The 14,093-nt window shown below is 36.0% G+C and overlaps 1 protein-coding gene across 1 annotated transcript in view; it reads right to left on the bottom strand.

The window, feature by feature from the left end:
• Positions 1-3,538: 3,538 nt before the first annotated feature.
• The window catches only part of lmbrd1 (LMBR1 domain containing 1), an 88,580-nt gene continuing 78,025 nt past the window's right edge, over positions 3,539-14,093 (bottom strand). Inside the window, 2 exon segments of the mRNA NM_001078716.1 lie at positions 3,539-4,085; positions 6,541-6,632. Coding sequence (NP_001072184.1) covers positions 3,969-4,085; positions 6,541-6,632 — 209 coding nt within the window. The 3' untranslated portion in view covers positions 3,539-3,968.

The following is a 14,093-nucleotide window of genomic DNA, read 5'->3' as shown; positions in this document are numbered from 1 at the left end:
AAGTATTATACTGAATACAGCTGTGGTTTGCAACCACATCCCATATGCTAATATGCAGCAGAGTATTATGTGATACATAATGTAAATACTCTGTCATACTCTACATGATAAGCACTCAATCCTATCCCAGTAAGGAACATTATTAGACCACAGACCATCTTAGTTGTTCTCCACTGGTCAACTTTATTTTTGTAATATATTTTTCCATCTTTATTTAAGGCCCATAAAACCTAGCATAATTATCGCGGTAAAGTCTCATTGGGCAACTATAATGTAGAAGTCCCTCTTTCTACAAATACTATTTTCTAACCAGCATAACATATTATTTACTTTCAAAACATTGCTGGTTGTTTTTAATCATCTTAAACTATAATTGCTAGATCCCATTTATTTTCTCACGTACAAAATATAATTTTGTGTTCTGCATTTGGATCTCAGTTTTATAAAATCAATTATTTTAGTTTGTCTAATGATGTTTAAAATCCCAAACCCTTGTCCATTTCTTCAATTTAACTTTGTTTTTGAGCTTTCCCTTCTGGAATTCTAACTCTCTAGTTTATATTCGTGCCAGTGATATCATTCATTAAAATGGGAGAGCAGGCTTACTAGATAATAGCGCTTACAAAACGGTGACAGTTAAAAAAAAAAAAAAAAGAAAAAAAAACTGCAATTGAAAATCAAATGTGTAATAGTCAAATAACATGCAATATACAAATAATGTGATTTCAGTCTCCCATTACATACACACTATTTTTATATTGCATTTAAACTGATCAGAAAAGAGACAATTTGTTTTATATCTAGTTTTCATATATTCAAGCATGTCTGGTTATTCTAGGAATCAAACTAAGTTTTGACCTATGGGGCTATACCTGGAAAAACTGATCTCTTATTTACCTAAATTTTGGCATATGGATATTTAAAAACATCATATATTGTGGTAAAATAAGATTATTGAATAGCAGGGCTGGACCATAACAAGGCAGTTGTTTACATTGTATCTTATAGAGGGTTTTGTCTGCATCATCCCTCTTACTGGATACCTTACACCAGGGATCCCCAACCTTTTATACCCGTGAGCCACATTTAAATGGAAAAAGTGTTGGGGAGCAACACAAACATGAAAAAGGTTCCTGGGGGTGCCAATAAGAGCTGTAATTGGCTACTTAATAGCCCCTATGTGGACTGGCAGCCCACAGGATGCTCTGTTTGGCATTTTACTTGGTATTTATGCTACCAAAACTTGCCTCCAAGCCAGAAATTCAAAAATAAGCACCTGCTTTGAGGCCACTGGGAGCAACATCCAAGGGGTTGGTGAGCAACGTGTTGCTCTTGAGCCACTGGTTGGGCATCCCTGCCTTACACTTATGAGCTTGACTTCGGCCAAAAAAAAGACCATCAGAGCAATGAAAAAAGCCAGACACCCCTATTTGCATCAGTCATGAGAATCATAAACTCTCACTTGTGCCATGAAAGTTCTTTACACAGGTTGGGGAGTTACCACAGTTACTTCTAGAACATGCAAAAGAAGGGTAGGGAGCATCTGTAAACGTTTCTTTCAGTTACATCTAGACTTGAAAATCATACAAAATATGGATAAAGTAAACAGGTTCTATTTAGCAATTGTAGAAAACTCACCACACCATACTGTAGGTCCAGGTGCAAACTGGCATCGATAGGCTGGCAAAAACTGGACCACGGGCGTTTGCTACTGCTTAATTATTTATTTAAAAAGCTTCCCCTTACATTGTGCAAAAGAGGCTGGGGAACCTGAGCGTAAAGTGCATATGTAATGTAAACGTGATGGGGATGTTTGTAAACTTTGCTAGTGCAGGGACTAATGCGACTAATAAACAAGTTCTGAAAAGCATCATGAAATATGTAAGTGCTATATTAATAAAGGATGGGCTGGTTTAAGTGTGACACAATCATGTCAGTATCACCTTTAGCTCAATGCTAGTGTACAGCTTGCAATCTCAATAGATTCTCATACGATCTTATTATGGTGTTAAAAATTGTGAAATGAAATAACTATTCACTGTAAAACACTTTACCTGGAATGTCTCAAAATTAGCTTCTCTTAGGCTATAATGAAGAGACAACAGAGCCTGAGACACGGTGTTCAGGTGAATATTGAGTATTAGTAAATTATTTATGGACCTATTCCAAGCTTTTCTATTATTCTTCAGTATTTCTTTTAAGTGTGCATTTTTTTTTCCAAATATTAGTCCCCTATTCTGCTTGTTTCCAGACTGCAACTGAAAATGCTGTGTTTGGTTGTTTGAGGTCACTGACCTTAGCAACCAAAAAAAACCCCTACATCTGTTGTTCTTACTTTAGAATTGCTCACTTTTCTTTTCCAGCCCTCTCCCACTGACCTTCCATTTTGTGGAGTTCCAACCTGCTACATGGTTGCTGGGTAATCAGATAACTAAAGCCTGAGTAATAACAGGGTCTCTCCCCCCAAATTACACCACTGGGAATCCACTACATGTGACTGTTTGCTGTGGAAATGAAGAATAGCACAACTGGGAACATGTTCAACTACTAATATTCAGGTAAGATTAATTTACATTAATCCTGTAATTTTAAAGAAGAAAAGTCATTTTGGCATTTTACTGCCACAATAGATTAGCCCCATTAATGCAAGCTAGTACACTATTCTGCAGAAAGCTTTACCAAACCTGAGTAAACTGCCCTACAAGCTCCCTCCGTTTGTTTAGGATAGCAACTGCCAATTAAGCTTGGTCTCTGTAGCTTCCTGTTTGCAGCTCTAGGCGCTGCTATCTCAGATCACACACTGATGTGAGGAATTCTTATGGGGGGGGGGGGAGCAGGAGAAGGAAGAGAGGTGCACAGACTCTGGCCCCGGAGAATGAAGGATTTTTTTGAGGAATTCTGATACCAAAGAACATGTTTACACAAAAGAAGACAAGATACAATTTACAGGATACAATTACTGAAAGCATACCTCATGACATTAGCTACTACAGTAATTGCCATTATAGAAACTGCATAGCTGACATTTCCTGCCATGGTTTTAGAGGCTAACTGTCCCTTTTTACTAATAATTTGAGATATTTTATGTGTTAAAAATGCAAGTTGTTAATCATGCCTGTGCAGTAAAAAGGTGCTGTGTAACATTTTTGGTGCTACATTAAAGAAGAGTCTTCGCCAGTCCTTTGGCCCAACATTCCCTTTGATGGTTTCTATGAATATAGAATCTACATTTCTGGCAAAAAGATACAGGTTGCCAGCAAAGTAGCTTCTTTATTTTGGTGATCCAATAAAAAAAATGCATTGCTAGGCAAACAAAAACTTGAAGGTTGCTGAACTCTGGCGGTCAAACGAACAAACAATACTGCTTATAACAGATGCCTTCTTGTATAATTCTCCTAAATTGAAAGCTTATAAGAGGACGGACCTCTGTCTTGTATTACGCACATTTTTTTTTTCATTAAACCATGCTGAATCCCTGTTGTAAAGGCATTGTGGAAAGTTGCAATATTTTAAGCAAAAGCAAATAACACCATTTTTGTTCAAGGCAAAACACTGTTTAATTGACAATAGAAAAATATTATATTTTTAATTGATGTAAATATAACAATCAAACAAAGATGGCCTGTATAAGGAAAGTTCAAACAAAATATTTTTTGTAGGCAGAGCTAAATAATGGAATGCCATCACCCTGCAGAAAACATATTTATTTTGCAAACACAAGCAAAGTTAAATTAATGCAGTAGATTTGTAAAACAAATTGTATAATTTGACATGTTATAATTTTAATACATTGCAGAGATCAAGCAGCAGCAATCTTTCTTTGCACCTTTCTTATACCATACAGTTATCAGCAGACCCGCATTCCATGAGTGAATTCACAAAGATTCTATCCCATTATTTTAAAATATTCTCTTGTTTTCTGAAACGAAACAGTTTTTAGAATTTGTTACATAATCACGTACATTGGCTTAAGCATATGGATGCTCTTCATCATCACTTAGGTCAGAATCATCATCTTCCACTTCCCCTTCAATGACGGATTTTTTCCCTTTACAGCAGGACACAATTAATCCAATAACGAATACCTGCAATTAAAATACATTTAGTAATATATGCAGCGCTTTTAATTTTGCACGTTTTTTTTTTTTGGTTCATAAAAAATCATTTCTGTAGATTGATCAAAATTATACATGCACATTCAGTCATTGTTTATTACAATGCAATTAATATTTATAAATAAATGTTGATAATTAATAAAGTCATTTAAAAAAAAAAGCTGCCTCCCCATAACTGAATCAGTTTTTTATATACATAGCTAAAAGGTACTGTACCTTATACAGTCATATGAAAAAGTTTGGCAACCCCTCTTAATTCTTTGGAGTTTTGTTTATCATTGGAATATCCAACCCCTGCTTAACTTCAACTTTGTGACTGATGCTTGAACATTATGCTGAAGAATTTGTTGATATTGGGTTGAATTTATCCGACCCTCAACTTTAACAAGGGCCTCCATGAACTAGCGACACAGCATGATGGAACCTCCACCAAATTTGACAGTAGGTAGCAGGTGTTTTTCTTGGAATGCGGGGTTATTCTTCCACCATGCAAAGTGCTTTTTGTTATGACCAAATAACTCAATTTTTATCTCATTAGATCAAAGCGCTTTGTTCCAGAATGACTGTGGCTTGTCTAATTGAGCTTTTGCATACAACATGCGACTCCGTTTGGCGTGAGTGCAGAAAGGGCTTCTTTCTCATCACCCTGCCATACAGATGTTCTTTGTGCAAATTGTGCTGAATTGTAGAACGATGTACAGATGCACCATCAGCAGCAAGATATTCTTGCAGGTCTTTGGAGGTGATCTTTGGCTTGTCTGTATCCATTCTCACAATCCTCCGCATATGCTGCTCCTGTACTTTTCTTGGCCTGCCAGACCTGGGTTTTACAGCAACTGTGCCTGTGGCCTTCTATTTCCTAATTACATTCCTTACAGTTGAAACTGACAGTTTAAACCTCTGAGATAGCGTTTTGTAGCCTTCGCCTAAACCATGATACGGAACAATCTTTGTTTTCAGATCTTTTGAGAGTTGCTTTTAGGATCCCATGCTGTCACTCTTTAGAGGAGAGCCACACAGAAGCACAACTTGCAATTAGCCATTAAAATACCTTTTCTCATGACACACCTGTCTATGAAGTTCAAGGCTTAACAAGCTAATCCAACCAGTTTGGTGTTGCCAGTAATCAGTATTGAGCAGTTACATACATTAAAATTAGCAAAATTAGCAAAATTTTCACATTTGATTTAATTAAATACAACTAAATACTGCTCTAAAAATTTTGGATCAGAAAACACTCCAGTACTCAAATGTTCATGGGAAATGAAAGACATACACTGTTATCTTTTTTTGTTGAAAGTGGAGTAAATTATTGTGCAGGCTGAGAGGCGTTCCCAAACTTTTTCATACTGTATACTGTTATCAGACTGGGGCACCTAAAGCATACCATGGAAAACATCTAGGTAGACTTGCTCAACTACCTAGATCTAGAAAAAATTAAATAGATGATACAGAGTACTACAGTGTTAAAATCTTTTCTTTTTTTAATGTTGCCAGTTTTATGCTTTCCTATTCATCTATACAAATTACAATATACAATTATAAATTACAATTACAATATAAATTATTATAAAGTCTGAGACACTGAAAATGTGATAAGGAAGTGAAACGAGTCTAATGTAGGCTTTGCTGAGTCACATTATACTTACATGCTGAAACACTCTTTTCCCTAATGACTCTGTGTAGTGAAAATTACAGAAAAGGGTTCACTGAGGATAACAACTTATAATGTGACAGGCTACTCAAAGCCTGCCATTAATTCGACTAGGATTTCACCACAAAGCCTTAATTACAGAAATTGTTGATCTCTCAAACTTCTCTCCATCAAAAAAGAGTTGATATACAAAATACTTGGCATTGTATTCATTGCACAGTAAGGGCAAGGTTTACATTGCATTTTGCGCTCTAGTGTGCGCTCTGTGTGTTTTCGTTACTCTTCTGATTAAAATTGAGTTAACTATATATGAAAATGTTTGCAACAGATCCAAAAGTATGGCTACAGATACATGGGCAGAAATTAGTTGTTTAATGGCTGAACTGGGATTTTGATATGGGCCACTGACAACAGATTTGCAAAGGCCCCTACTGTAATCGGATCGTTCACTGGCAACTGGCATACCGCCTTGGCTAAATAACCAAACCTCATGCTCACTCTGACAGCAAACTATTCTCCCTAAATTTTACAGTGATTGGCTGGGCTGACCTTTTACTACACTAGGCCCTCAAGGAGGGTAGGGGGCAACCCTACTATGTGGAAACTAGTGCTCTAGACAGTACTTTCATACAAATATGTCTTGTGTTACTTGCTACCAGATTTATGGCTATATTATATTCATTGCACAGTAAGGGCAAGTTTTAAAAACTCAGTTTGTTCATTAAAAAAGAGCTTTCTAATTAAAGTAGCACACAAACCATGATTACATACCACAATAAAAGCCCAATTTCCAAAATAATAGATGGAACTGAAAAACCAAAACTTGTGAAGAAACAGGTATGTTCGAGTAACTGTGCACTGATCTGTAAGAAAGAAAAGAACAGTCAGTTTTAATTTTGCCAAGTTACAAATGTCATATGTGTATTACAATGTAAAAGTAACAGTTGCCCTACCCAAGAGTACACAGCACGGTCCAAGGAATCACATCCCTTGCCAAGCTGAAAATCGAACTACATGTAACGCAGATTGTGTAGACTCATGCTACAAATTCTGCTTCAAGACACTTCTTATATATTTTATTTGTGATTTATGGCAGCATTATAATAAAACGGTACAAGACCCTTTTCTTATTTTTCTATAGAAAACAAAACTACATAGTTTTTAGAATATATGTAAATAAGGTTTATAGCATTTTTTTTTTTACTCCAAGTGAGTAAATGTTATTAAATTGACAGCCTTGTCACAAGGCAATACACAACATCATTGAAGCCAAGTGTTGTATTGATGTAAAAGAAATGCTTAATTAATAAGCAAAGCACAGCATTATTGAACAAGAAGTCCAAGCTAAGTTGTGCATTATCGACCAAGCTTCTAAAAGCTTACATGGACAGCATTATTTGTCTGCAACTCTGCGTGACACTGGGCTTGGCAGCTGTTTTTGCAGATAAAATTTGCAGGAAAGTGTCATGCTCTATAAATGTAATTATTATATTTCATATAAGCGTAAAATGACAATATTTCTGTAAACAGGACAGCAACATGTCAATATAAGCTAGCAGATATTTTTTTATTTAAATTTTTTTAAACGGTTATGGCTAAAAAAAAAAAATCTTTAAAATGTGCTGTGAACTCTTGGTGTTGCTCTCAAATTGATAGAATTTCTCCTATTTCAGCACAAACCTAGCAATTGCTGCATCAAATGGCACCTACTTTCAAACACAGTATTGCTGCTTTTGCATGAAAAGAGAATGGCGAAGTCACACACACAGCAATTCTAGAACACATCAGCTATTCAACTATTGCAAGTCTTCAAACAATCTAGGAAATATATAAAGGTATAACATAGGGAGCAATCCATACCACTATTACAACTCCTTTTCCTCCTTGTATTACTCACCAATGCCCCATTATAATCTCTGTCCTATTGACACCCCATACTCTCATGCCCCCTACATATCTTAAAAACCCAGCCTCAGTGTAAATTGTTATATAAGCCCATTTTTCAAGAAAAAAATAACTGTTTTATTAGAAATGTCCAACGAAAGATCACGTCTCTTCTAACTTAATTTTATAAGCAGAGCAATATCCCAACACATTTCTTTTCTCAGACTTTACCAGCAGGCAGAACTGTTGTCACAAATTAAACAGTAAAACTAATATATGTAACTGGAAAAAGTACTTAGAAGAGTGCTCTAAGCTATTTTACATTATTTTTGTAGGGTTTACATCTTCTTTAATATTATAAATATATTTACATACTCTAAAGTTTATTTCAGCCACTCTACCAAAATGTATACATACCTGGGGTTTAACAGATAAAGGATCACCATACCTCACATTAGGGGTCCTCAAACTTTTTTAACAGGGGGCCAGTTCACGGTTCCTCAGACTCCTGGGGGGCCGGATTATAGCTAGTCCTCAAACTACATCCCTCCCTCCCCCGCTGTGTCCTCACCACTGGCTACTACCTGCCTGCCTCAGCGCAGTCCATGAGAGATGGTCTTGTAATTTGAAGCTTTCAGAATAACAGGTTTCTGGATCTCATACCCCTATCTTACTCTTGAAACTACCAACGACAAATAGGTGCTGAATGCAGAAACTATTTAGCTATATTAACAGCAAAAAACAAAACCTGTTAAGCAAGTCAAACAATACCACAGCCTTTATTTGAAACCCAGATAAAGGTGCAGCTATATAGTATAACCATATGAAGAAACACCTGTTAAAAAATGATACAGAAATACAGGTTTTTACTCCTCTTTTTTACTCAGCACTTTACTGCATAAAATAAGTTACTCTGAAGCAACATGTAAAAATGGTGCAAACATTGACAGAAATCTAGTGCCCGATAAAGTTGGAAAAAGTAAAAAGGGACTAAAATCATATATGAAATAAAGTAGTTATGGAATATACAGAGTATTATGTAAATATATATGTTATTTTTGTAAATACTTATAAGCCTCTAAGAAAACAAATCAGCAGCCCATTAGACGTCTTCTGTATACAAAAACCCTTCAGTTACGGACTGTTATACTTTTAGATAAGGGGCAGTTTATTATACCCTCGCATCATCACTTTACTTTCAGTGTCAGATTTTGACCTGTTTAGAACAAGAAATAACAAAAAAACATATATATTGCCCAATTAAAACACTAGGCAAAAGATAAATCTTCAGGAATTCTTTGCAGCAATATTTTGGAAAAAAAATGGATCAAAGATAAAAGGTCTTAAATTTTTCCATTGCTTTATTTGGTCTTACTGCCTTTTATAAGGGCATGTTCTGTGGATAAAGCATTTCCTTTGACCTTGTCATAAAGGTCTTCCAGGACGCTACAGAAGTGATGACCTGAGGAGTGTGTCACTGGGGTTTAATATAAATTATTTGCTGGTTGTAAGAGTCGGTCAGTTGGATGGTTGCCCAGTAAAGTATTTGATGAAGCAATTGTTCAGAGAAGGAACAGATGGGCACACAGCCTGTGCAAGAAAACTGCAGGAAAATCTTTTTAATTACAGTCCTTCCCTTTGAATACTGCTTATTTATAACGGCCAATTTATACATGCTTGCAGCAAACATTACTATCAGTATTTTGTCATTTTACACACAACACGCTTCCTTTAACATTTTAAAGTAGTATACAACAACTAAATAAAACAAAAACTCCTAGGAACATACCTAGGATTATACTTTACTGTGTGATGTACATTTTTTATTGGCAAAGTTGCTCTTTAGGGACTGAAAGATCAAGTAAAAATCAAGTAATAAAAAAACAAAACACACAAACAAATCATATAAAATCATGTAGTCCTTAAGTTGCAGTGTTGGTTGCTATAATGTTAAATGTATGCATGGTCTCACTCTTTAAAATCAGTTGGATTATTAACAAACAATACTATTTTGTATGAGAATTGCTGTTCCAGCTTCCCAAAGGGACATTATAACAACTCACTTACTTTGAAGGCTTTTGGCATTTATAGAGCTATGTAAAATTCCCTTTTTCAATCTTATCCATCATAGTAGTACCTGTGATCAAATATGGCTCGACCAGAATTGCCAGATAATCCAGCATGTACAGTAACCAACTTTTGGTCTCTCGCCTTGCTGATTTTCTGTTTTTGCTCTGGTGTTACCATTTCCATGTCCATATCAGTGTTTAACACTTGCAAATGTACAAGCTTTCTTGTGCTTTTCAACCGAAGAACACTCTGGAGTAATAAGTGTGGGGGGAAAGGGTGAATTGGATGATCGTATAATGTACATTTTCATGACAGCTAAGATAGCAATTCTTTGAATCCCAATACTTTTACATATGTATAAAAAATAAGTAGTAAATAATAAGAATTTCAAGAAAAAGCACTTCCACCTCCAAAAAAGTTATGAAGTTATGTACATATTCTGCTGGGAAAATGACCTGCAAATTCCACCTGAGTAGCCAGTACATAAAGGCAGCAAATGCAGGTAGCTCTATGCGATATGATGAACATATAACCTTAATTCAGAATTAGAACAAATACACAATAGCAGATAGTCGTAGAATAATGTGTTCATTACCCTATCTTATTGATAAATAAAAATATTGCATTTAAAGTTAAAAAAAACAAGCTTGGATATTTCAAATTAAGCAGATTAAGGAATATGCTATTAGGGATGGCTGCATAAAGAATCTACCTTCAAAAATATATAATAATTTACAACATGTTCCATACAATATTTAGCAAATGGTAGGAGGTTGACATAAGCCTTCTGCCATTTTGCCTCTTGTAATTCTAACTGCAGCAGGGGATGACCTTTAAAAGCCTATAAATCTCTTTTTAAAGCATATTGCCAAGGATATCCTGGAACAGAGTATCTCTAGTGAGTCATGTAATGAACTACTTTCAGGGAGTGACATTATAAACTTGTTGCAAGAATTTTAAAAAAATTATGGCCTATTTGTAATCCAGATGAATGGTACAAAAGAGAAGCATAAATTAATATTTGTACTAAGACCATTTCCTTTACCCTACCCATGCTGTGTAATTAAAATCATACTTGTATCTGATATTATAAATAAATTCATGTATTCATGTATCTGATGCCCCCTCTGTTTACAACAGATGCACATCTTGTGACAGTGTCTCTTACCCAACAAACTCAAACACAGCTCTAACAAGTAACCCGCCTGTATACAGGCTTCTGCTACTGGGTTCTGAACATGTAATTATGGTTGCAAATCCCTTGTCTCCTCCTGACAGAGCAGAAAGCTAAAGTCAATGCAAAATTGCAAAATGGACTTTAGGACAAGTGACTGTTTTATGGACAGAGAGTTTGCTTAACAACATAAGCTTCCTTTTAAGTTAACTGTGGGCCTTTTTATCCCATAATTTCCAAACTTTTTCATTGGGTGTTACTTAAGTATATTTTTATTTTGGAATAAAATCCACCCTTCTGCAAATCAAATTGTGTCAGTGCTCTAACTAGCTCTAACATTATTTCCATTGTTTATGTCAAAGTTTACAAGCTCTTCACTCAGGTATGTATATTACAAATTTGCCAAAATGTCTCACAAGAGGAGAGGTTGTTATATTGATTTATATCCTGAGGCCCTTATTCGTTATGATTATTGATATAAGATTCCACATTATCTAATACTTATTTTTAAATGATGCAAGAGATTACAATCTTTTTTAGAATCTAAGATTAAAGAAAAATTTGATTCCATCTTACCACCTACAAACTCTCTACATAATAGAGCAATATTAATTTACAATGGCGCACACTATCTTTAACTTTACAGTACTATCATAAAACTATCCAGAGGTTTTTAACTACCAAAAATTCATTAAGTCTCAATCTAATAGGTGGTGCTCCACTTTTTGTTTCATATGCCCTTAACACTAGACATACAACAATACATGGCAATAATGCTTCTATGAACCACTGTGTGATAAACTGTGCAATCTGCCTGTCAATGCGCACATTAGGCTGATTTAGAAAAACCCCACTAATGTTAGATACTGTAAACATGTAGTAGTTTAAAATGCAATTGTTGTTATCTCCATTAGTAATGGAATGCCATGTGCCAGGGGTTTTAAATACCCCCAAGATAAGGCAGACACAATATTTCTTGTAGTAGTGCTTGTACATGTATTGGATCTCTTATCCAAAAACCAATTCTCCAGGAAGCTGTGAATTACAGCTTGGTCAACTTCCATAGACTCCGCATGATCAAAATAAGTATTTATTTTCTATAGCAGTGATCCCCAACCAGTGGCTTGTGAGCAAAATGTTGCTCACTAACCCCTTGGACGTTGCTCCCAGTGGTCTTAAATCAGGTGCTTATTTTTAAATTCCTGGCTTGGAGGCAAGTTTTGGTTGCATAAAAACCCAATATAATGCCAAACAGAGCCTTCTATAGGCTGTCAGTTCACATAGGGGCTATTAAATAGGCAATTATTAGCACCATCAGGAACCATTTTCATGCTTGTGTTGCTCCCCAACACTTTTTACATTTGAAGGTGGCTCATGGGTATAAAAGGTTGGGGATCCATGTTCTAAAGTAACACATTGTACTTGATCCAATTGTGTTTATTTGATGTTTAAATGATTTTTTAGGGGCGGAATTCTCAATGTGTATAATTAGCTCACCACAGAAAAAGTTACCCACTTTCTAATCATTCCTATGCAAATTTTTAGAACTGTATTTATCAATAGGTGAAAGTTAGAGTTCACCATTGAATAAATAACCTTCTAAAAATCCCATAGGAATGAAGAGAAAGTGGGAGAGTTTTTCTGTGGTGAACTGTCACATTTTTATAAATTTGCCCCTTAATGCAGCATTCTGGATAACAGGCCCCACACCTGTATTAGCAGTAACCAAGAACTCCCTCTAAGAACAGTAAGCACAGTATCACATATATCACTCTGTACTGATGTTTATTTTTTACAGATATGATGCCCATCAATACCAAAGTAAGGATTCAGGCAATTTGGTGTAAATTTTATCAGGGGTACTAAATGAACTATCCATCTGTTTTCTTCATATAACATTTGCACAACATCTGTGACCCTACTATCAAGCTGTTCATAGTAAAGACCAATATTTGTCACATTGCTGCACTCAGATATAATACAAATAAATATCCTGTTCAATGCATTAGGCATCTACATAGTTGTTTCCCAGTGGGCTGGTTCAGTATGCTGCTTCTCTGAAACTCTCCATTCACACACTTGAGTCCAAAGCTAAACTTCTTGATCGATGTACACAGGGAAATTAATAAAGGCGGTACAATTGGATTGGTTTTCTACTAATTACAAACCAAAGTTTGTAATTAGGGGAAAACCAACCCCATTGTATTTCCTTTGCTGATTTCCCTGTGCACAAATTAAAACATCACAACAATAAATAATTTGTGCTTGAATGCAGTGCTTTATACACTAAGCCAAACATGTTTTGTGCAGATAACCATACTGCATGAGAAGCGAACATAATTTATATACATATATTTTATCCTAAAGGTGATGTGAATACAATGTTGACAAACAGATGGCATACAACAAAAGGGAAAACAATGAAACACAAACCAGAGAGAAAAATGTTGTTCCATATTTACAAAGTTTTATAAACTAGATGTTAGATTCCCCAGTACTGGTAGAGGCCAATTCCAGTTTCACTCTATCCAATAATTGAGAATTAGAGGTCTTTTATGGACCCTGCCCCGCCCCCCTCGGTCTTGTTGCCTGAGCAAACACTAATTAAAATCAGTGATTTCCTAGATAGTATCTGAGAACTGAAAAACTCTCCTGCATTTTCTGTGTATTACTTGGCGTCCCTAAGGGCTCTGGCACACGGGGGAGATTAGTCGCCCGCGAACAGGGAGTTTTGTCGCGGGCGACTAATCTCCCCCGTGTGCCAGAGCCCTAAAACTAAAGTTGCCCATACACTGAAACATCTGCTCGCTGGCAAGCCACTAAACAAGCGAATCTTTCCCTAATATACCCACACTGAGGCTGGCAATTTTGGATCACATTGATAAGATGCAGACTGTCAAGGCAAGGACAACATTGACAAGCTGACACACTACCCACCCCGTCAGAATTTTTAAACCTGCCTGATCTCAATCTGCCTGATTTTCGCCAAGATGTAGGTCGGACAGGCCCTTACATGGGCCAATAAGCTGCTCAGGTGGTCCATCAGCAGAGGGAACAAAACATTATTATAAATGACATGGACAAGCCTACAAAGCCTAGTGAGACTCAGCCAGTAGCAATGCAGGTGTCAGCAGTTCCTTTTTATGGACTCAAGAGGTCTGAATAAGAAACAGACAAAGAATTGAGATGAGGTAGC

Source organism: Xenopus tropicalis, chromosome 5 (genome assembly GCF_000004195.4).
Source record: "Xenopus tropicalis strain Nigerian chromosome 5, UCB_Xtro_10.0, whole genome shotgun sequence".
Taxonomy (NCBI): Eukaryota; Metazoa; Chordata; class Amphibia; order Anura; family Pipidae; genus Xenopus; species Xenopus tropicalis.
This window is presented reverse-complemented; position numbering and strand designations above follow the sequence as displayed.